Here is a 25,244-nt window from a genome sequence, read left to right as displayed (position 1 = left end):
GAACAGGTGGTACATTTTGAGGAAGAAAGGAGAAGTGTAGTTTCCTCAATAGTAACTTCAGGAAAGGAGGAAAGGGAATGAGGGGAAGGAGAGAGAGGGGAACGGACTAGTGGAGGGAGAGGTGGTGAGGTAGAGAAAGCAAGGTTTATCTTTTGAACCTTGTTGTGAAAGAATTCAGCAAGGGTCTGAGGAGATAGTGAAGGGGGAGTTGGGGGAGGGGGCACCTTGAGGAGAGAGTTCAATGTGGTGAAGAGAAGTCGAGGATTAGAGCCAAGAGAGTTGGTCAGTTGGATATAATAATCCTGTTTGGCACGTAAAAGAGCAGATTGGAAGGAGGTCAGCATGAACTTAAAGTGTAAGAAATCAGCAAGGGCCCGAGATTTCCGCCAGAGGCGTTCGGCGGAGCGGGTACAGGAACGTAGGTAGCGGATATTAGAAGTCAGCCAAGGTTGGGGTTTTGTACGCCTTACAGGGCGGGTCACCAAAGGTGCAAGAGTGTCTAAGGCAGAGGATAGAGTATTGTTGTAAGAAGAAACAGCCTCGTTGACAGACGTGGATGGTGCCACAGTAGAGAGGAGGTTTGAAACATGGGAGGATAGAGATGAAGGGTCAATGTCGTGAAGATTCCTAGATAAATGAGATAGGATAGGACGGGACTGGGAGGGAGGAGATTTAAGCATTGTAGTAAAGGAGAAAAACACAAGAGCAGCATCGATAATAAAGGTCTCAGTACCAAGTGATTATTCCATGCATCGAATGGAAAAAGAGATCTTCAACTACCAAGCAACACAGTCAGAGACCAAAAAAATGTGGCAGATAGATATACTCTCCATCATATTGTGTGCCACAGGCTTGATTAAAAGGAAATTTCACGAACATCTTGATAAGTTGCCCATACAAATTAGCACATCTCATGAGCTCCAGAAGGAGGCTCTCTGGCATGATGCAAGTACTGTAGCAAGTATTAGCAGTAAATTTGAAAGACTGATCTCATACTCCACAATTACCCTGGCTTAAGATCAAGGTCCATTATTGTCGTGGTATGTATAAAACTAACCCATTTGGAGACATTGCCCCCAAAAGAAACCATAAGGTCAACTATCGAAAAAATGTTCCATTTTGTATCCCACTTTGAAGTTGTAAATGGAATAGAATATGAAATGACAGAAATTGAAAAAAAGATAATAAAGAATGATCGCATATATGAAAAATAAGTCTGGTTAGTAAATGAGATATCCTACATTCATAGTAACATGAGTAACATAGTAGATGACGGCAGAAAAAGACCTGCACGGTCCATCCAGTCTGCCCAACAAGATAAACTCATATGTGCTACTTTTTGTGTATACCTTACCTTGATTTGTACCTGTCCTTTTCAGGGCACAGACCGTATAAGTCTTGCCCAGCACTAGCCCCACCTCCCAACCACCAGCCCCGCATCCCCCCACTGGCTCTGCCACCCAATCTCCGCTAAACTTCTGAGGATCCATTCCTTCTGAACAGGATTCCTTTATGTTTATCCCATGCATGTTTGAATTCTGTTATCATTTTCATCTCCACCACCTCCCACGGGAGGGCATTCCAAGTATCCACCACTCTCTCTGTGAAAAAATGCTTCCTAACATTTTTCTTGAGTCTGCCCCCCTTCAATCTCATTTCAAGTTCTCTAGTTCTACGGCCTTCCCATCTATGGAAAAGGTTCGTTTGCGGATTAATACCTTTCAAATATTTGAACGTCTGTATCATATCACCCCTGTTTCTCCTTTCCTCCAGGGTATACACGTTCAGGTCAGCAAGTCTCTCCTCATACGTCTTGTAATGCAAATCCCATACCATTCTCGTAGCTTTTCTTTGCAACCCTTCAATTCTTTTTACATCCTTAGCAAGATACGGCCTCCAAAACTGAACACAATCCTCCAGGTGGAGCCTCCCCAATGACTTATACAGGGGCATTAAAACCTCTTTTCTTCTGCTAGTCACACCTCTCTCTATACAGCCTAGCAACCTTCTAGTTACAGCCACCGCCTTGTCACACTGTTTCATCGCCTACTGATCCTCAGATACTATCACTCCAAGATCCCTCTCCCCGTCCGTACATATCAGACTCTCACCGCCTAACACAAACGTCTCCCGTGGATTTCTACTCCCTAAGTGCATCACTTTGCATTTCTTCACATTGAATTTTAATTGCCAAACCTTAGACCATTCTTCTAGCTTCCGCAGATCCTTTTTCATGTTTTCCACTCCCTCCCGGGTGTCCACTCTGTTACAAATCTTAGTATCATCTGCAAAAAGGCAAACTTTACCTTCTAACCCTTCAGAAATGTCACTCACAAATATATTGAACAGAATCGGCCCCAGCACCGATCCCTGTGGCACTCCACTACTCACCTTTCCCTCATCCGAGCAAATTCCATTAACCACCACCCTCTGGCGTCTGTCCATCAGCCAGTTCCTAATCCAGTTCACCACTTCAGGTCCTATCTTCAGCCTGTCCAGTTTATTTAAGAGCCTCCTGTGGGGAACCGTGTCAAAAGCTTTGCTGAAATCTAAGTAGACTACGTCTATAGCAAGTCCATGATTCAATTCTCCAGTCACCCAGTCAAAGAATTCAATGAGATTTGTTTGGCACGATTTCCCTTTGGTAAAACCATGTTGTCTCGGATCTTGCAACTTATTGGCTTCCAGGAAATTCAAGGAAGCCAATAAGTTGCAAGATCCGAGACAACACGGTACAAAGTTAAAGTATCCTCATACAGCAGGTGATAAATAAACAGTGATGTGTCTGAAAATGCAAGACACAGAGAATCACAGACACAGCCTAAAATATGTCACTACATCTTTCTTCTCTTTTTTTCTGTTTTCATGACTTCCACAACCCTAGCTTTGCTATGTCAGTCTACAGCTCCACATTTTTTGATTCTATAGTGAATTTAAACCAAAGATTTGACAACTGAGGTAAACCAGGAGCTTAACTAGCTAATTAGATCTATTTTAGACTAGTTGATTGTAGGAATGTGCTGTCATTTGCAACAGCATATGATAAGTAAACAAAAGTAATACCAAAGTATCGGCCTGCTTATCCGACATTGCTGCCTGGATGTCCAACAGCCACCTGAAACTGAACATGGCCAAGACTGAACTTATTGTTTTCCCACCCAAACCCACTTCTCCTCTCCCTTCACTCTCTATCTCAGTTGATAACACCCTCATCATCCCCGTCTTATCTGCCCGCAACCTTGGTGTCATCTTCGACTCCTCCCTCTCCTTCTCTGCACATATCCAGCAGATAGCCAAGACCTGTCGCTTCTTCCTCTACAACATTAGCAAAATTCGCCCCTTCCTCTCTGAGCACACCACCCGAACTCTCATCCACTCTCTCATTACCTCTCGCCTTGACTACTGCAACCCAGGGGCGTAGCTACGGGTGGGCCTGGCTGGGCCCAGGCCCACCCAATTTCGGCCCAGGCCCGCCCAGCGCCCGCCCCAGCACCCATTGCCGGCCACTGCTGCTTTTCCTGTTGAGCAGCAGGGCCGGCGCTACAAAAAGAAGAAGCGCTAATGGCGCTAAGGAAGACGAAAAATGTTTAAAAAAAAAAAAAAAAGCGCGGCACTGGCAGGCACTGTCTAGGCAGCCTTGAGGCATTGGCTGCTGGCTCGCAGGCTCCTCCCATCTCCTACGTCACTGCAGTGACGTAGAGAGGGGAGGAGCCTGCGAGCCAGCAGCCAATGCCTCAAGGCTGCCTAGACAGTGCCTGCCGGTGCCGCGCTTTTTTTTTTTTTAACATTTTTCATCTTCCTTAGCGCCGTTAGCGCTTCTTCTTTTTGAGCGCAGGCCCTGCTGCTCAACAGGAAAAGCAGCAGTGGCCGGCAATGGGAGCTGGGGCGGGCACTGGCATGCAGGGCGGGCCTCGTCGAAGAAAAGAGGGAAAACATGGAAGAATGGGGAGAAAAAGAGGGAAAACAGATGGAAGGATGGGGAGAAAAAGAGGGTGGAAGGATGGCAGAGAATGAGGGAAAACATGGAAGGATGGCAGAGAAAGAGGGAAAACATGGAAGGATGGGGAGAAAGAGGGAAAACATGGAAGGATGGGGAGAAAAGAGGGAAAACAGATGGAAGGATGGCAGAGAAAGAGGGAAAACAGATGGAAGGATGGCAGAGAATGAGGGAAAACATGGAAGGATGGCAGAGAAAGAGGGAAAACATGGAAGGATGGGGAGAAAAGAGGGAATACAGATGGAAGGATGGCAGAGAATGAGGGAAAACATGGAAGGATGGCAGAGAAAGAGGGAAAACAGATGGAAGGATGGGGAGAGAAAGAGGGAAAACGGATGATGGGGAGAGAGACTCTGGATGGAAGGATGGGGAGAGACTGGAAGGATGCAGAGAGAAAGGGGAGAGACTGGAAGGATGTGGAGAGAGAAGGGACACTGAACAGAAAATGGTAGAGTGATACAGAGACACTGGTTAGAAAGAAGGAGAGAGAGACAGATGGAAGGATCAGGAGAGAGGGTAGATGGATGGAAGGATAGGGAGAGAAAGAGGGAAGACGCTGGATGGAAGGGTAGGGAGAAAGAGGTGACACTGGACGGAAGGATGCAGAAAGAAAGAGGGGAGACTACTGGAAGGATGGGGCGAGAGAGGGGAGACTGGAAGGATGAGGAGAGAAAGAAGAGAGCTGCTGGATGGAAAAGGAGAGTAGTGAAAGACTGGAGAATAAGAGGAAGGGGCATGGGGAGAACAAGGGTGAGAAAAAGATGAAAAGCCATAAGTAGATGAAGGAAATTAAAGAATGGATAGTAAGAATGAATTAAATCAGGACAGAGAGAGAGAGAGGCAGAAAAATATTGAAGAAAGCAAAGAAAAAGGAGAGAAAAATGAGAAATGGCCAGGAAACCGTGTCAGAAGAGTTAAGTGAAAACGAAGGAAAGCAGAATCTAGAGACTGGGAGCGACACAATGAGAAAAAGTAAATGGTCATACAAGAAAGGTAAAGAAAATAATTTTATTTTTAATTTAGGATAAAGTAATATGGTACCTGTGTTAATGAAGTTTCAGAGACCAATACTTCCTTCCTTAGGTCAGGCCAGGATACCGTAACAGCATTATACTGACCTGAGGCAGGAGGTTTTGGCCTCTGAAAGCTCACTGAAAAGGGTGTTAGGCTATTAAATAAATTTTCTGAAATCTGATGCACTGAAAAGCAGCACTTTACCCTGTGTGACAAATGCATCTGATTAGCGTGACTAAATTTTGCTGGGGGAGGGGGGTAACCTAGCAATTGAAAACACAATATTGCAGTGGGGTAGGAAGGCGGGGGGGCGGTCCGCCCTGGGTGCACGCCGCTGGGGGGGGGTGTCGGCTCCGCTGGTTCCCTGCTCTCTCTGCCCCGGAACAGGTTACTTCCTGTTCCGGGGCAGAGAGAGCAGGGAACCAGCGGAGCCGACGCAGCTCCCAGCGACGTGCACTCAGGGCGGAGTGGCCCTCCCACCCGTCCCCTATCTTACGCCAGTGGTAAAAATGCGCTCCGGGGGAGGGTGCACGCGCCGTGGGGGGGTGCGCAGCGGCGACCCGCCCCGGGTGTCAGCCGCCCTCGCTACGGCACTGCAATATTGAAGCACCACCCCCACCCTGGCAGCAATGCAGCTGGAAGACTCCCGCTCAGCTTAGAGGGAACAGTGGTTCCGTTTGCTACTGGGAACATTAGTTCACAACCTGCAAGAAATAAACAAGAAATATGGGGGTCGATATTCAAAGCTAGAAATGGTGCCTCTAGAAATGGTGCCTAGTTGGTTAAATTGCATCTTCAGAGCTAACTGGTCAAATTCAGTAGCACTTAACCAGTTAGTGCCATTGAAAATGTCTGGTTAGCACCCAACTCAAAAGTGGCTATTTGGGGGGTGTTCTGGGGGCGGAGTTAGCACTTGCCTGGTTAAGTGCAGATATTCAGCACTTAACTGGTCAAGGTCACTGCATAAACGTTAGTCCTATCTTTGTGCGGTAATGTGCTGAATATCACATTTAACTGACTATGGTATCACCAGCTCTGTAAACCTGGAAATTCAATGCCAGAGCCTGGACATGTCTTAGCTAAATCTGGGATTATCACATGGGAAAGTCCCATGTTAGAACCACTGGTTCCCTCTAAGCTGAGCGGGAGTCCTCCAGCTTCATTGCTACCAGTAGGGGGTGGTGCTTCAACATTTTGTTTTCAATTACTAAGGACAAGCAGGTTTCCTGGAGTCCTGCAGAGCTTGCCTGTCCCACACTATTGAAAATGTGATGGTGAAACAGCACCCCCTGCTGGCAGGACTATAGCTGGAGGACTCCCACTCAAAGGGAACAGTGGTTAGCAAGTGCTTAGGAAAAGGACACCTTAGAGTTTTATGTTTGTACACCGCCTTTATATTTATATTTTTTAAAAACAGCTTAGCAAACTGTAACAACAAAACTAACCAATCAGATTATTACATGGCAATGAGAAGTGAAACAAAAAGCATTTTATCCTGGAAACTTACTGCTCCATCAATCCATCGTGGCGATTTTCCCAGTTATTTGTCAGTTTTTTAAAATACAGAAACAAGGGGCAAACTTGTTGTTTAATGTACCTCTGTGCAAAAGAGAAAAACAGAAAAAAAAAGGTTTCCAATGAAATTTTTAGCACCATATATAGAATCCAGGGGTTAGTCAGTAATATTGCCTGCGCGAGTTATAGAATACAGTCAGCTGCATGTAACAGTATAGTACTAAGCTGACAACTGATGGTAACTAGCAATAATTGGCACTGCCTAGTTTTAATTGGCATCAATTAGCAGTTAAGCATTCAACTGACCGTAGTCGGTATTGTATAACATGTGCAGACAAAATCTACGGCGTACAACTGCACGGGAGTGTGGACTGTGGAGGGGCATGGGCAGCTCAGGGGCGGGCCCAGAACTTGTGCATGCATGTTCTAGAACAGTGTTTCCAAGTTCGGTCCTGGAGTACCTCTTGCCAGTCAGGTTTTCAGGATCACAATGAATATGCATGAAAGACATCTGCATACAAGTTCATGCATATTCATTGCGGATATACTGAAAAACTGACCGGCAAGGGGTACTCCAGGACTGAAGCTTTTGACACGGTTCCCCACAGAAGGCTTTTAAATAAACTGGATGGGCTGCAGATAGGACCCAAAGTGGTGAACTGGATTAGGAACTGGTTGACGGACAGACGCCAGAGGGTGGTGGTGAATGGAGTTCGCTCGGAGGAGGGAAAGGTGACTAGTGGAGTGCCTCAAGGATCGGTGCTGGGGCCGATTCTGTTCAATATATTTGTGAGTGACCTTGCCGAAGGGTTAGAAGGTAAAGTTTGCCTATTTGCGGATGATACTAAGATTTGTAACAGAGTGGACACCCCGGAGGGAGTGGAAAACATGAAAAAGGATCTGAAGAAGCTAGAAGAATGGTCTAAGGTTTGGCAATTAAAATTCAATGTGAAGAAATGCAAAGTGATGCACTTAGGGAGTAGAAATCCATGGGAGACGTATGTGTTAGGCGGGGAGAGTCTGATAGGTACGGATGGGGAGAGGGATCTTGGCGTGATAGTATCTGAGGATTTGAAGGCAACGAAACAGTGTGACAAGCCAGTGGCTGTAGCTAGAAGATTGTTAGGCTGTATAGAGAGAGGTGTGACCAGCAGAAGAAAGGAAGTGTTGATGCCCCTGTATAAGTCATTGGTGAGGCCCCATCTGGAGTATTGTGTTCAGTTTTGGAGGCCGTATCTTGCTAAGGATGTAAAAAGAATCGAAGCGGTGCAAAGAAAAGCTACGAGAATGGTATGGGATTTGCGTTACAAGACGTATGAGGATAGACTTGCTGACCTGAACATGTATACCCTGGAGGAAAGGAGAAACAGGGGTGATATGATACAGACTTTCAAAGTATGCACACTAGTCCACAAAATCATTAATGGTGAAGCCCCAGCCTACATGTCCGACTTAATAGACCTACCACCCAGAAATGCCAAAAGATCGTCCAGAACTTTCCTTAACCTCCACTTCCCAACTTGCAAAGGCATAAAATACAAAGTGATGCACGCATCAACCTTTTCCTATATGAGCACGCAATTCTGGAACAAACTACCATGAAACCTAAGAACGACCTATGAACTAACCAACTTCCGTAAACTACTAAAGACTCATCTCTTTGAAAAAATCTATCAAAAGGATCAAAGCACATGAAGACCACACACACTGTTGGCAATGCATTAACACATTCTCCTATTACACCTATCCCCATAATTCTAACACACCCAGCCTTTTTCTCTTCACTATTATCCTTTCCCCCTTATCGATACCTGGACATTGTTTCAACTCAACTCCTCATAATGTAACCATAATCATGTAATAACTTATTGTACTTCCATCGTTACAATGTATTGTAAACCACATAATCATGTAATAACTTATTGTACTTCCATCGTTACAATGTATTGTAAGCCACACTGAGCCCGCAAATAGGTGGGAAAATGTGGGATACAAAAGCAATAAAATAAATAAATAAATAAAATATTTGAAAGGTATTAATCCGCAAACGAACCTTTTCCGGAGATACGAAGGTGGTAGAACGAGAGGACATGAAATGAGATAGAAGGAGGGCAGACTCAAGAAAAATGTCAGGAAGTATTTTTTCACGGAGAGAGTGGTGGATGCTTGGAATGCCCTCCCGCGGGAGGTGGTGGAGATGAAAACGGTAACGGAATTCAAACATGCATGGGATAAACATAAAGGAATCCTGTTCAGAAGAAATGGATCCTCAGGAGCTAAGCCGAGATTGGATAACAGAGCCGGTAGTGGGAGGCGGGGCTGCTGGTTGGAAGGCGGGGATAGTGCCGGGCACACTTATACAGTCTGTGCCAGAGCCAATGGTGGGAGGTGGGGATAGTGCTGGGCAGACTTGTACGGTCTGTGCCCTGAAAAAGACAAGTACAAATCAAGGTAAGGTATACACAAAAAAGTGGCACATTTCTTGGGCAGACTGGATGGACTGTGCAGGTCTTTTTCTGCCATCATCTACTATGTTACTATCCTGCTTATTTTCGAAAGAGAAAAACGCCTATATTGCGACCCAAATCGGGAGATAGACGTTTTTCTCGCAAAGGCGCCCAAATCGGTATAATCGAAAGCCAATTTTGGGTGTTTCAAACTGCACTCCATCGCAGAAACGAATAAAGTTGACGGGGGCATGTCGGGGGCGTGTTGGAGGCAGGACTGGGGCGTGGTTATCAGCCGAGGAGAGATGGGCATCTTTAGCTGATAATCGGAAAAAAAAGGCGTTTTGACCGGGATTTTGGGTCACATTTTTTGGACCCTTTTTTTAACGAACAAGTCCCAAAATAGTGCCCCAACTGACCAGATGACCACTGGAGGGAATGGGGGATGACCTCCCCATAGTCCCTCAGTGGTGACCAAGCCCCTCCCACACTAAAAAAATAAAAACCAAAACCTTTTTTGCCAGCCTGTATGCCAGCCTCAAATTGATACCCAGCTCCCTGACTGCACTATGCAAGACCCTGGAGCAGTTTTTAATGGGTGCAGTGCATTTCAGGCAGGCAGACCCAGGCCCATTCCCCCCTACCTGTTACACTTGTGGTGGAAAATAGGAGCCCTCTAACCCCCCCCCCCAAAAAAACCCACTGTACCCACATGTAGGTGCCCCCCTTCACCAGTAAGTGCTATGGTAATGGTGTAGAGTTGTGGGGAGTGGGTTTTGGGGGGCTCAGCACCCAAGGGAAGGGAGCTATGCACCTGGGAGGTAATTTAATATTTGTTTCTATTTTTAAAAAATGCCCCCTAGGGTGCCCAGTTGGTGTCCTGGCATATCAGGGGGGCCAGTGTACTATGAATCCTGGCCCCTCCCACGACCAAATGACTCAGATTAGGACGTTTTTGAGCTGGGCATTTTTAGTTTCCATTATCGCTAAAAAAAAAGAAACGCCCAACTCAAAAACGTCCATTTTTTCGAAAATAAGGTTTGGTCCGCTCCTTCACGGACCCGTTCTCGGAGATAAACGCCCATGGAGATAGACGTTTGCGTTCGATTATGCCCCTCTATGTAACTTGGAAAACACTGTTCTTGAATACATGCAATTATGCGCCTAACTGCAAGAGCTGAGTGCAAACAAGTTTCCAAGTTTATTTATTATTTACTACTCTGCCCTATGGAGGCTGTCGTGGTGGTTTACAATCTAAAATAGGAGGAAAGAAAGACAGAGGTGGAAAATAATGCAACAGACGAAAGACATGGCACAAGGGATAGTGAGGGGAGAACTATAACTCTGATAGTAAAGGGTGTGGGATAAGACAATAGGGGTGTTCTGCAGTTAACTCTGCCAAGACATTCGAAATAGGGTCATTGATAGGGTCCATGGACTGAGAATCTCTGATATGTTCATGAATTACACCAGCCTTAGCACTCACACCTAGAGTTAGGCACGTCAATGAGGACTCACGGTAGTATTCTATAATGACAGCTCCATGCAGAACTTCTGTTATAGAATTGAAGCTTGGCATCCAAATGTCTAGCACCAACATTAGGCAACCTTTCTTGAATTTACCTCAAAATGCCAGAAAATGTAAGAATCTTGTGAATTGCAGAATTTTCAGTCTTATTCCCAGGGTTCCTGTAAACAGTTAACAAGGTGGTATATATAGGGGCAATTCTATAACTGAGCACCTCTGTTTAGGCACCCTGGGGATGAATGGTAGGAGCCTATTCTGTAAAGCAGGGGCATAGCTAGGTGGAGCCTTGGGGGCATAGGCACCCAAAGATTTAGTCCTGGCCCCAGGTTTTGCTGGCGGGGGTCCCCAACCCCCCGCCAGCCGAAGGCCTCTTCAGCGCCAGTCTCCAGCGAGTTTACTGATCCATGCTGCTGTCTTCTTGAGTCCTGAAGTCCTCACGTTCCTTTAAGTGAAACTGAGCACACAGGAGCAGGATAGTGACAGGCTGAAGGAAGAGCAGATGCAGGAAGGTAAGGGGGTGGCAGTGACCTGAATGGAGGGAGCGGTGGCTGGGGCCCGAGTGGTGGGGGGGGGGGGGTGGTGGCAGCTGCGGCCCAAGTTGGGGGGGTAGCAGCCACAGCGGCCCTGACCGGGGTCCAGCTCTGTCTGTCGGTGGCCCTGCTATATATAGAATTCTCCTGTAGCCTCACCTACATCCTGCCCATGCTCCAACCTTGTGTACACCTTTCTTGCAAATGCGCATTATGTAAGTTAACTGGGTATTTGCAGAATAGCATTTAGGCAGACATTTTGCATTTACATTAGTGGGTACATGCCATTATTCTAAACATTCTACCCAGAATAGATCAGTGGCGTAGCTACGTGGGGCCCGGGGGGGCCTGGGTCCCCATAGATTTGGCCCTGGGCCCCCCTGCCGATGACCCTCTCGACCCCCCTCCCACCGTCACTGTCGCCTGCCGTTGCTGGTGGGGGACCCCCAACCCCCACCAGCCGAGGTCCTCTTCTTCCCGAAAAGGCTTCCTTTTGTTTCTGATGCCCTGCACGTGCAGGACGTCAGAAACAGAAGGAAACCTTTTGCGGGAAGAAGAGGACCTCGGCTGGCAGGGGTTGGGGTCCCCCACCAGCAAAGGTAGGTGACGGTGGTTGGCAGCGGGAGGGGGGTCGAGAGTGTTGGCGGCAGGGGGGGGCAAAGTTTGCGGCGGCGGGGTCGGCAATGGCAGGGGGGTCGGCGGTGCCGGGGAGGGCGTCTAAAATGTGCCCCCTCACCTCAGGCTCTGGACTCCCCTCCTGCCAAAGTCTGGCTACGCCCCTGGAACAGATGTGTAAATGTGAGCACATAGGTTAGAGAATTACCCCGATAATGTCTCTACTCAAACACAACAAGAGTATAGCAAGCTTTTTTTTTTGGCAATGTCAAATAGGTATAACAATTTCACTCATCATTACCATAAAAATCATAAAAAGATGAGAAATCCTACCTTCATTGGTCCATAAACTTCGCTGCGGTCAAACATCAGTCGGAAGTAACTCAAACTTCCAAGGGCAGCCTGCCAGGGCATGTATTCTGTTTCATTATAGAGAAATTTGGTGGTGTCCAGAGCAGTTGTTGTATTTATATACTTAGCCCTAAAATAAATTTGATGTATTACTTCAGAGTGCTCAATACTTTAGATACCTAGGAGCAACAATAAATGCAAGTGGATCCCGTGCCAGAGAGATCAGCAGAAAAACCAAGGCTGGATGGCAAAACTAGAAAGAAGTGAGTGGCATTACCTTGGCCTAAGGTTTCCAATGAAAACATGGTGCCTTTGTCTGGAAGAGATATGCATGGACCAGACACTGCAGATCAAAGTCCCCTGTCCCTCAGTGTTCCAACTGAAGGACAGAGACTGGGGTTCCTCCTAAAGTAGGACAAAAATTGCCAAACAAACAAAAAGAAAGTCCAAATCTCCCGTAAAATCAAACACAAACCACAAAAAATGGCAGAAGATGAACCAAAACAGACCAGAAAAACCATAAGGAGTAAGAGCACCAGAAAAGTTTAATAGGACTCTACACGGTCCGTGTTTCGGCCAACAGGCCTTCCTCAGGGGTCTGAAGTGATGATCTAGTCCGATGTCTCAGTTAAGCTAGCTAACGCAAGTCAGAAAAGCCTGATTTCTTTGTTTATGATGCTTGTAGATATGAGGCGTCAAACTGTGAAATGATCTTCTCTTGATTAGTTAGAAGCATTGTTTAAAATTCTGCAGTGCTTTTCTGGAGGGAAAGGAGTCAATCCTTAAGGAGGAGCCATCATTTAGGATCAGGCTTTTCTGACTTGCGTTAGCTAGCTTGACTGGACATCGGACTAGATCATCACTTCAGACCCCTGAGGAAGGCCTGTTGACCGAAACACGGACCGTGTAGGGTCCTATTAAACTTTTCTGGTGCTCTTACTCCTTATGGTTTTTCTGGTCTGTTTTGGTTCATCTTCCGCCATTTTTTTGTGGTTCCTCCTAAAGTTACAGGTCAAGCAGTTGAGTTCTATATAGGAAACAATATAAAAAGAACATTTTGTGTCTGTACTGGACATAAATATTAAGAGGAAACACTTACCTTGCTAAGTTGAAGGAATCATCAATTATCTGAGCTCGATTAATTACTGGAATGACCTAAAAGCCACACACAAGCACAAAATAAAATTAGTAGAAGACAGACAAAATGAAAGATTTGGGACACAAAAGAAAGAGAAATTGTTTATTTTATTTAATTTGTGTTTTAGAGTGTCTCTTTACAATCCTAGGAGCCTATTTAGTTTAACTAATGGTTAGTATGGGTGCCCTAAACGGTTAATATCAATATCTACAACATTTGCAAAATTCGCCCCTTCCTTTCTGAATACGCTTCCAAAACCCTTATCCACATCCTTGTCACCTCTCGCTTGCAATTTACTTCTTATTGGTCTTCCGCTCAGTCATCTCTCTCCTCTCCAGTCTGTCCAAAATTCTGCAGCATGGCTTATTTTCCGCCAAAATCGTTATACCCACACTAGCCCACTCCTCAAGTCACTTCACTGGCTCAGAGCCGGTGGTTGGGAGGAGGGGCTGGTGGTTGGGAGGCGGGGATAGTGCTGGGCAGACTTATACGGTCTGTGCCCTGAAGAGGACAAGTACAAATCAAAGTAGGGTATACACAAAAAGCAGCAAATATGAGTTATCTTGTTGGGCAGACTGGATGGACCGTGCAGGTCTTATTCTGCCGTCATCTACTATGTTACTATGTATACAGTTCAAACTTCTCTTATTGACCTTTAAATGCATCCATTCTGCAGCCCATTACCTCTCCACTCTCATCTGTCCTTACATTCCTTCCCATGACCTCCGCTTGCTGGACAAATCTCTCTTGTCATCCTCCTTCTCCTCTACTGCTAACTCCAGACTTCATTCCTTTTCTCTCGCGGCACCTTATGCCTGGAATAAACTTCCTGAGCCTGTACGTCTAGCCCCATCTCTACCTGTTTTGAAATCTATGCTGAAAACCCACCTTTTTTCACTGCTGCTTTTTAGCTCCTAGCCACTACTCAATTGCCCTCCCCTTGTCCCTTCCTTCCTTCTCACCCATTAGTTCCCTCACCCGTAACTGTCTTGTCTGTTTGTATTATTTAGACTGTAAGCTCTTTTGAGAAGGGACTGTCTCTCTGTGTCAGGTGTTCAGCACTGCGTGCGTCTGGTAGCGCTATACAAATGCTAATAATAATAATAAGATGTGCATTAAACAGGCAATTCACCATCCAATTAATGAACAGGTAGATACTACATGTTAATGGGGCAGATGGCATTACTAAGTATTAACTGTTAATGTGGCACAAGGCTTTTACCATGTGTTAATTGTTAATGAAGCAGATCGCATAGAGCAGTTAATGCAATACAGTTATTTATTAATTTATGGCATTTATATCCCGCATTAGCCTGAGTAGAACTCAGGTTCAATGTGGCTTACATAACAATTAGAAAAGCATGAACATGTTCAAAATATATTAAAAGAAAGTAAAACACATCATAAAATGTTAGACCAATAAAACTTGAGTTAGGAACAGATGTAATTAGATATGATTTAAGGTAGATAATTGAAATATGGAGGAAAAAGTTAAAGGGCTAGGATTAGCTGGGATAGACAGGAGTAGTGGGAGATGGGATGAGGTAAAAATTAATGCCACAAGTTTATTTGAGAAGAGTGCTTATTCCCTTTAAGGCTAGACTGAAGAAGTGAGTTTTCAATAGACTTCAGAATAACAAATAGTCATCGGTGCATTTGATGGTTTTAGGTAAGGAGTTCCAAATTTTAGTGCCTTGATATGAAAAGTTAGCAGTATGGATTGTTTTGTAGGTTACTTTCTTACAATTTGGGAAATGTAGGGTAAGACATTCTCTAGATTCCGTGATATCTCTGTGATAACTGAATGGCAAAATGTTTGGAATACCCCCAAAAGTTATGCCGAGGTCTTGCAGTTATTGCATGTAAAATTTGGCCATTAATCTATCATAACTGAAAAACCTTATAGTGCTTAAGTAAATAGGTTCTTACCAGGCAATTCTGTAACTGGCTGTTTGGGAGGATCCTATTCTATAATGAAATTTAGGTGCTGAGGTTCCTTAATAGAATACTAGCATAGCCCGAAATTGGCATGCCCAACATCGAGGCACCTGCACTTACTCCAACCATAGAGCTGATGTGTCAATGCCGAAATGCAACAGGGACACACGTAACTTGCAGTATTCTGTAAATTATAGGCTAGATTTTGCAGATGGCATCCAAATCTGGGCGCAAAAAAAAAAAAATAAACGCTAAATACTATTCTATAAATGACAATCCAAGTTGAGCGCCGTTTATAGAATAGCGTTTAGTGCCGGGATCCATGCTCAGTTTTGGGCATGAGGATTTACACCAACTGAAATCTGGTGGAAATCCTTGCATCTAAATTAGGCATGGCTCGGTCATATTACATAACGCTACATGGAAATTCTAGGAAAACCCTGGCCCGTCCATGCCCCTACCATTGCCACACCCCCTTTCAAATCCACATATAAGAATTTAAACACGCATCTTTATAGAATACCAACTAGGAAGATGCACGTGTAAATTCAAATTGGTGCCAATTAGCCCCAATAATTGATTGTTAGCACCCAATTATTGGCAGTAATTGGCTTGTAATTCAATTAAATTGTGGGTGGAAACTGGTTACACACCCAATTTGCATGCACAATTTTGAGCGCCGTTTATAGAATTTGGGAATATGTGTATGTGGGATCCCTGCTCATACTTCACCCCTCTGTACACCCTCTTGTCAATATGTGCTATTCGGTTAAGCAGGTATGTGCAGAATAACGCTTAGGTTGTGTACTAGCATTTGTATGGGAAGGTGCACACTCTGCTGCCCCTCCTTACCTCTCCACCCTCATCTCCCCCTAAATTCCCACCCGGAACCTCCGCTCACTGGACAAATCCCTCCTTTCTGCTCCCTTCTCCACCTCCACTAACTCCAGACTCCGCCCTTTCTGCCTCGCTTCACCCTTTGCCTGGAATAGACTTCCTGAACTGATACGTCAGGCCCCATCCCTACCCATCTTCAAATCCTTGCTCAAAGTCCATCTTTTTAACTCTGCTTTTGGCACTTAACCTTACCATTACTCCTCTATTCAATACCACTACCAATCTGTCTGTATTATGCATTTGCATACCTTAATTGTCTTTAGCTGTTTAGATCTATTAGTCTGTCCCTATGAACTCTTGTATAATCAGATGTACTATGCTGTCCTAATTTGATTGTCTCTGTTGTTATGTCCTTTAGATTGTAAGCTCTTTTGAGCAGGGACTGTCTCTCTCTTCATGTTTGACTGTACAGCGCTGCGTAAGTTTGGTAGCGCTTTAGAAATGTTGAGTAGTAGTAGTATATATGTGTAAATGTTAGTATTCTAATCATCAATTCACAAACTCTTTTACTATGGAGGAGAAAAAAAGCCTCATGTCACTTAACTCATTTTGGCACACCCAACAGGTGACTCTTTAGCGACCTATTTAATCATTGACCAAAAACCTCCTGTAATATCATCTGTATTAATTACCACTTATATTAATATACTAGCCGTTAAGCCCGTTAAAATGGGCGAGTATTGGTATGGGGGTTTTCCAAGGCCCCCTCCCCCCACCTCGCTGCTGCAAGGCCCCCTGCCCTCCCTCCTTCCCTGCCAGCTCGAAGGCCCCCCTCCGTCCCTCCCCCCAGCTCCAAGGCCCCCTGCCCTCCCTCCCAGTTCCAAGACCCCATTCCCTCCCAGCTCCAAGGGCCCCCCTCCGTCCCTCCCTTCCAGCCAGTTCGAAGGCCCCCTTCTGTCCCTCCCTCCCAACTCCAAGGCCCCCCTCCTTTTGACCTCCCATGTCCAGCATTCTCCCTCCTTCCCTGCCAGCTGCAAGGCCCTCTGTCCCTCCCTCCCAGCTACAAGGGCCTTCTGTCCCTCCCCCTCCCAGCTCCAAGGCCCCCCTCCCTCCAAGCTCCAAGGCTCGCCTCCTTCTGATACCTCCCATGTCCAGCATTTCTCCTGCCCTCCCCCCCCAGGGTCGCCGCTGCCCCTCCCCCCCAGGGTCACCGCCGCCACCCCTCCACCCGGGCCAGGCCCTCTGTTCACCACTGAACTTACTGCGCCGAAACCACAGCGGGCAGATCAGCTGAACTCCCGTCGGCCTTCCTTCTCTGCCTGTGTCCCGCCCTCGTGTGACGTAACGTCGACGAGGGCGGGACACAAGCAGGGAAGGAAGGCTGATGGGAGCTCAGCTGATCTGCCTGCTGCGTTTTCGGCGCTGTAAGTTCAATAGCAGAGAGAGGGCCCGGGTCCGGGCCGGATGGAGGGGGGGGGGGGTGGCGGCGGCGACCTCGGGGGGGGGAAGCGGTAGCGACCTCGGCGGTTCCCTCCCTCCCCTTCGCGCAGTTTCCCTCTCTGTCCCACCCTCGTCATCATGTATTGACGCGGGGGCGGGACAGAGAGGAAAGTCTCTACTGCACATTTGTGGGTGAGTACGGTCACTCGCAATTTATATGTTTGATATGAATGGATGGAATGGAATGGGACTTATATACCGCCTTGCTGTGTTTTTTTCCAACTGCATTCAAAGTGGATTACATAGTATACACAGGTACTTATTTGTACCTGGGACAATGGAGGGTTAAGTGACTTGACCACAGTCACAAGGAGCTGCAGTGGGAATTGAACCCAGTTCCCCAGGATCAGAGTCCGCTGCACTAACCACTAGGCTACTCCTCCACTTTCAACTCTTTTTGTGATCAATCACCCAATTTTAAAAACTCAATCAAAACCAATTACTGTTGAACAATATTGATATTGAGCAAATGGAGTGACACTTAACTTGGCAGAAAATCCTGGACTGCAGGATAGAAAACTGACACTAGAAATGATCTGAACAGAATAATCCTCTGAAGGTGCCTGTCGGGATTTTCTACCAAGATAAGTGTCACTCCGATTGCTCAGAATCAATATTGCTCAACAGTAATTGGTTTTGATTGAGTTTTTAAAATTGGGTGATTGATCACAAAAAGCCTATATATATATACTATTAAGGAGGAAAAAGCCTCCAACATCGCTTAACTTATTTTGGCACATCCAACAGTGTACATGTTATGGGTGGCTCTTTAGCACCTATTTAATCATTGGACAAAAAACTCCTGTAATATCATCTGTGTTAATTCCCTTTATATATATATATATATATATATATATATATATATATATATATATATATATATAGGCTTATCAACATGGCCACCGGCGGTAGTCCCACCCTGAGCGTGCACCATTTCCGGGGGAAAAAGAAACCCCCCAGAAATGGTTTGCATGGTGGTAACCTGGCAGTAATTAGGTATCGCCGCATGCTGCCCAGTTACCGCCAGGTTAGCGTGGGAGCCCTTATCGCCACCTTAGCGTGAGTGGCAGTAAGGGCTCCCCGCCACATGGCCATGTGTGTCTGGGGACTTTTTACCCACTGCGGTAAAAAGGGCCCTGGCACATGGGAAAAACGGGACTGTAAGTGGGAATTAACACAGATGATAATACAGGAGGTTTTTGGCCAATGATTAAATAGGTCGCTAAAGAGCCACCTGTAACACTGTTGGATGCGCCAATATGAGTTAAGTGACGTCTGAGGCTTTTCCCTCCTTAATAGTAAAAGAGTTTGTGAATTAGTTTTGTGCCCAGTTTAGACATTTTCAGCCTTTTGTTCGTTGAGTATTCTAATCTTCTACGCATGTAGGTTGTGAGTAAATATGCAGGCCTGGATTGTAGAATTATCCTTCACATAATCAGTACGAAAATTTAGAATTTTATTCCTGGACATATATTTTATATCCAACATTACTGATAAAAAAAAAAAGAGAAAAGAGAAATTAGCTGTCAACCTAACGTAGAATGCTACAGACATTTTGCTGACATTTTATAGAATGTTGCGGACTGTTTGCAGATCAGACACATTTTAATTTTCTGCAGTTTACATTGATTTGTCCATAGCAAGCACACTGAAGAATTTTGCAAATTCACTTATGTAACAAAAACTTATACTCACCCTTCCTAAGTACTTATATCCCACCCTCTAACCAAACAGCTGGGAGTGGACAATCCTTTTTGAAGGGATACAATAGACACTAACCTATTGGTAACCAGGCAATGAGCGGCAATACTCGATTACCGCCAGGTTACCGCCACGCAAGCCATTTCCAGGAGTTTTCTCTTTCCCCCCGGAAATGGCACACACTTGGGGCAGGAATGTCACCGGTGACCACGTTGGGCCTGCGATAGTCCTGGAAGAGTGTGCGCTAAGCCCATGTTGGGTTTACTGCCACTCGGTAAAAGGGCCCCATAGATAGGTAAGATAGAGTAACAGGAGTCAAAGGATAAGGAGAATAATTTAAGAAAGTTGCACATGAGGACAGAAAGGTAGGAGTGGATAAACGTGTGTGTGTGTTTATATGTGGTTACTTCTTCCATTAAGGCCTAATTAAAGAGCCAAGCTTTCACCTGCTTCCTGAAGTAGAGATAATCTTGTGTTAAAGTGGAGTCTTTCAGGGAGAGCATTCCAAAGTGTGGGGGCTACTCCAGAGAAGGCTCCTTTGGAGAGGATGTGGTTAGGGATACTCCGTGGGAGGACCTTAGTGTCCTTGGAGGCATGTAGAGGGTGATCCTGTTCTTCAAGTACTCTGGGTCATTTCCTTTAAGGCCTTGAAGGCCTTGAAGACCAGACATAGAGTTTTAAATTTAGCCCTGTATTGTACTGGTAGCCAGTGAAGTTTTTGTAAAAATGGTATGATATGGTCACGTCGCTTACAACCTTCTCTTGATGTTATCATGGCATGCACAAATGGGATAAGATTTACCTTCTCAATGTAAGGAGAGAGGGCAGCGTAGTTGTCGCAAATGATAGAAGCAGCTCTTGAAAGTTGCTTGGATTTGGGGGATCAGAGTAAGTGTTGAATCTAACTGTATTCTAAGGTTCCTGACTTGTGATTTGAGGGGGGGAGGGTTGTATTTTCCAAAGAGAGTTTGATGTCAGGTATGTGCCCGCTTGTGTTAGGGACCAACAGAAGCTTGGTTTTACTTGGGTTCAGGCCTTGTTTGCAGAATTTGTTTATTTATAAAGGTCTGTTGCCTGGCCAACCAGTGCTTTATGCTGACTAGAGTCTTCCTCCAGTGAAATAGCTGTCTAATAAGGGCTAAATAAAGGCCCTGAAGTGCTCCTATGTCACAGCAGCACTATGGAGTACTCACATCCTACCACCTGAAGAGATCATTAGCACCCTGAGTAGTAAAGCACCTTGCTTGCCCCTTCTGATGGCCGTGATCGGTCCCATGATCAAGGACATATGACTATGCACTGTGATGCAGAAATTTTGAGTTTGGCCAGATAGGTGGTGCAAAGGGTGGGTTCAGGTTTAAGGAGAGAGGAAAAATGAGGGTGCTCCTCAGAAGAGGAGCCCCACCAGCCCTTGAGGCTAGTGAGGGTTCCCTGAATTGCCCAAACATTCCCACCAACAGTGCACTTGGGGTCTGTATTTTTGATTAGAAGTAATTCTGTTTGTGTGAAAATGGTTTGGAATGTGGAAGAAGATAAGACACAGCTCTAATTCATTTGGTATGTGAAGGGAGAGGTGGAGCCTGTTTCGAGTTCAGACTGGCCACCTGGACTGAGAAACAAGTGACCACATTCCCACGTCTCAAGCATTCTGTAATTTTCCTCAACTCTGAAAATGACTTCTAAGCCTAATAAAAAGAGGAGTTCTGACTAGTGAAGTCGGAAGCTCATCTATGGATGGATGCATCACATAGAAAGTCTGCTCCTGGTCACAAGACTCTGGCTTCGATGAAAAAGGGGCTTCTCTCAGCTGATGTAAAAAGCTTGGGTGATGTAAGGACCAGTGATGTATTTATAGTTTATTATTGCTTCTTTTCCTGGTCTAGCAACTCCTAGCTTTGCTTTGATGTAGTGACCAGTGATGTAATGATTGTTTCTTTTTAACCATAGATAGGTATTGTTTCTTTTCAGTTATATAACTTAATCACTGTGTATATATCTTAATCATTGTGTATCTTAGACAATAATGAACCTCTAATAAAAGTCTCATTTACCTAATACGAATCCAAAAGAATCCACAGTAATTGTTGAGTGCTATGTCAGTGAGGCAGGCTGTAAAACCAGGTCAGAACAGTAACACACATATATGGAAACTTACTGTGTGATTATTTTGCAATGCTGTAAGAAGTCGTTGCCAGTTTGCTAAGTCATAGTTAACCCTGTAATATCCTTTCACATCAATGTTGAGCAGGAGCCATTCACTGGTACTAAAGGTTAGATTGACATCTATTGAGAAAAGGAAGGATATTTTGTTAGAAACTGAACCCCTTGCTTTTAGTCAAAAAGAAATGTCCTTGAGAAAATAACCAAGGTGATGATGCTCAAAAAATTAGTGGATTTAACAATGAATTGAATCTGAACTACTGGTTTTGTGTAAGAGAAGCTGTATGTTGTGTTGCAGAGCTAGCAGCTAAAATGACTGCAGCAGGTATGTTAAGAAACAGTGGAATTTCAGATCATGTGACTCCACTCGAGGTCGCTGCACTGTATTGCTTGCCAGTAAACCAGTGGCATAGCCACTAGTGGGCCTGGGTAGGCATAGGCCCACCCACTTTGAACTCAGGCAGTGGCACATCTCTGGGACTCCCAGAATCTCTCCCTCCCCTCCCTCATAGGTGTCTCCACCCCAACCCCTTCCGTACATTTTAATCCCTTCAGTTCTTCACCAGCAGAAAGCGGGAACTCATATCCGCTGCTTGCACTGGCCTAGAGCCTTCCCTCTGATGCAACTTCCTGTTTCTGCATAGGCAGGACCATCTCAGAGGGAAGACTCTGAGCTGAAGCAAGCAGTGTGTGAGACGCTGCTTGCTGCCGGCGAAGAAATGAAGGGATTAAACGTTACTGGGGCGGGAAGGAAGAGTTGAGAGACACCCGGTCACCTGGGGGGGGGGGCGTGGTTCTTGTGCCCACCCACTTTAGGCTCAGGCCCACCCAAAATTAGGTGTCTGGCTATGTCCCAGAGTGGAACAACAGATTATGTTCAAAATGGGGTGTTTAATTTCTGAATTGCTGTATCATGAGGGTCCAGGTTATCTTGTTAGTTTGTTGTTCCTTATTGTTTCATCAAGAATCCTTCGATCACCTCAGCAATTGTTATGTATCTCTGATCAGGTGAGGCTCCAGTGCACATGTTTGTGGGCACTGGCAGATTTTGGACCAGCATTGTGAAACTTGCTGCCAATAAAACTGGGGCAAGAGAAGGCATATCATACCTTTCACAGAAAGTTTCAGACATGACTAATTTGTTAGAGTATGTTTATTATTGGGATTATGTAGGAATTTTTGGGTTGGTTGGGTAAGGTTTGATGAATGAATGGATGTCACTCATCCTGAGTTCACTGGTGTAGCATGTGATTAGATGGTACTAATTAAATAATAATGAAAGGGTTTCTTGAAAATCATGATATTGATATTTTTCACTGATGGCTCTGTGTGAATGACAGTGTTCATAATCATTTATAGACAACAGATCTGTAGTAGACAAACAGATAACCAATCAATGATACAACTAGTGTAGCTGAGGTGATATTAGATTAAGAGCTATGTGCCTAGACTTTTCTTTTATTTTAAAAATGTTCCAGCTTTGAGTACCTAAATGTAGGTATCTGAAAATAGAGCAGGACCAGGGTGGGAAAGTAAAAGAAGGCTTTCAGTGCTGATTTCAAGCACTGTGACCCAAACACAGGGTCCTCCAATTAGAAATCCCTATGCCTGGCCTAACTTTAGACTCCCTCTAATTAGTTACAGTTAAAGTTGTGTTGCTTGTATTCAGAAAGGTATTTAGATGCCTTGAATCTGTCAGTTCGAATCTCTTTATTAAAGTTTGACAATAAATAAGGAACAAACACAATTAAAATACTGGTAACTAGTCTCAGAAAGGGATATATATAAATTTGGCCCCTAGATTATAGAATTGCCCTTTGTTCCCCTAATTCTATATCATTTCTCACAACTGAGTGTGAAATATTTGGCACTAAAATAGAAGTTAAATACCAAAACAAGGGTAATTGGCAGTTAAACACATAACTGCACTTAGGCACTATTCTTGAGGTTTTCAACCCAGTCCCTGGGGCACTCCGAATTGAATTCAATAAGGATATCCTGAAAACCCCAACTGGCTTGGTGTGCCCCACCTATTCTATAAGGTAGCAACAAGAGCCTTAGCTCATAACTGCAAGGAGTGCCCCACCTGCTCTTGAGCTGGTGTAAGTGTTTGTGTCTAGAATAATCAGATACGCAAAGCGATGTATGTGGGAGAGAGGAACCTGAACTACAGCTACGTGATGCAAAGTTCCACATTAGGTGTCACTGACCAGGCAAAGGATCTAGGTGTCATCGTTGATGAGGTGCTGAAACCCTCTGCTCAGTGTGCATCGGCGACGAAGAAAGTAAATAAAATGTTAGGAAATATTAAGAAAGGAATGGAAAACAAAACTGAGAATGTTATAATGCCTTTGTATTGCTCCAAGGTGCCTGTGTGCAATTCTGGTCACTGCATCTCAAAAAAGATATAATGGAATTAGGAAAGGTACAGAGAAGGGCAATGAAAATGATAAAGGGGATGGGATAGCTTCCCTATAAAGAAAGGTTGAAGCACCTAGGGCTCTTCAGCTTGGTGAAAAGATGGCTGAGAGGAGATATGATAGTGGTATATAAAATAATGAGTGGATTAGAACGGGTAAACATGAATCACTTGTTTACTCCTTCCAAAAATACTAGGACTAGGGGGCCCGCAATGAAGCTACAAAGTCGTAAATTTAAAACAAATCAGAGAAAATATTTCTTCACTCAATGTGTAATTAAACTCTGGAATTCGTTGCCAGAGAATGTGGTAAAAGCAGTTAGCTTAGCAGGGTTTAAAAAAGGTTTGGATATCTTCCTAAAAGAAAAGTCCATAAGCCATTATTAAGAAGGACTTGGGAAAATCCACTGCTTATTTCTAGGATACAAAACCAAAAAAAGTAGATTTTCAGGCAAAAGCCCCTTAAAATTTCAGATGAATTGTTTAGGGCAAGTCTCATATAGTCACTGGGGTTAATATCTTGTCACCCACAAGGTGTGCCCCTTCTTAGTGACAGTTTTAATCATAGACTGCCCCAACCTTCCTAATTGGTTAAGTCCTCCTTTATGAGGATCTGTTCTATCTTCTATTATTAATTAATAATAAAAAAAAATTTAAATTTAAAAATCAACTTTTTTTGGTTTTGCATTTAAGAAAAGTTGAGTAGATTTACGCCGATTGGATTTGACGGTATTTCTAGGATAAGCAGCATAAAATGTATTGGGATCCTGCCAGGTACTTGTAACCTGGATTGGCCACTCTTGAAAACAGGATGCTGGGCTTGATGAGACATTCGAGGAAGTTACATGGAAATACTTTTAAAACAAATAGGAGGAAATATTTTTTCATTCAATGAATAGTTAAGCTCTGGAACTCTTTGCCAGAGGATGCTGTAACAGCAGTTAGCGTATCTGGGTTTAAAAAATGTTTGGACAAATTCCTGGAGGAAAAGGGGACATGGGAAGCAACTGTTTGCCGTGGGATTTGTAGTATGGAGTGTTGGCCTTCTGCCAGGTACTTGTGACCTGGCTTGGCCACTGTTTGGAAAACAGGATACTGGGCTAGATGGACCATTGGTCTGACCCCGTATGGCTACTCTTATGTTCTTACGGATCTTCAGTCTGTCCCAGTATGGCAGCACTTATGTTCTTATGCTCTTAGATTAACATATTATACAATCTACGTATCTACTGGCAAACTCTGCCCATGTTTTGCCCATACGCCACCCCTGTATATGCTCTATCAGAAAAGTACACATCATCATGACCCTGGGTAGACACTGTTCTGTGAGGTGTTTCAGCGATAACGCTCTAGATGACAATGACATTTTATATATTTGTTTTCAACTAAAAAGCAGCAGATACCTTCAGTTTTTTGCAGCCAGTAATAATCAGGTCCTTCAATTCCATTTTTCATCCATGAGATTGGAATGGTCCATATATAACTATAAAAGTTAGAAAATTCTTTCATTACGTTAGTATAAAAACAATTTTACTATCAGCAATATTCGTTAGT

At 44.6% G+C, this 25,244-nt stretch overlaps 1 protein-coding gene across 1 annotated transcript in view; it reads right to left on the bottom strand.

The window, feature by feature from the left end:
• Positions 1 to 25,244, bottom strand: part of LOC115459872 (aminopeptidase Ey-like) — a 327,255-nt gene that overhangs the window by 23,720 nt on the left and 278,291 nt on the right. The window contains exons 11-15 of the mRNA XM_030189685.1: positions 25,094 to 25,173; positions 21,267 to 21,394; positions 13,097 to 13,152; positions 11,980 to 12,127; positions 6,519 to 6,610 (exon numbers count right to left, since the gene is read on the bottom strand). Of these exons, the coding sequence (XP_030045545.1) occupies positions 6,519 to 6,610; positions 11,980 to 12,127; positions 13,097 to 13,152; positions 21,267 to 21,394; positions 25,094 to 25,173 (504 nt within the window). The remainder of the gene's footprint in view (positions 1 to 6,518; positions 6,611 to 11,979; positions 12,128 to 13,096; positions 13,153 to 21,266; positions 21,395 to 25,093; positions 25,174 to 25,244) is intronic.

Source organism: Microcaecilia unicolor, chromosome 1, assembly GCF_901765095.1.
Source record: "Microcaecilia unicolor chromosome 1, aMicUni1.1, whole genome shotgun sequence".
NCBI classification, from domain to species: Eukaryota; Metazoa; Chordata; class Amphibia; order Gymnophiona; family Siphonopidae; genus Microcaecilia; species Microcaecilia unicolor.
The sequence above is the reverse complement of the archived record's forward strand: the minus strand, read 5'-3'. Positions and strand labels throughout refer to the sequence as shown.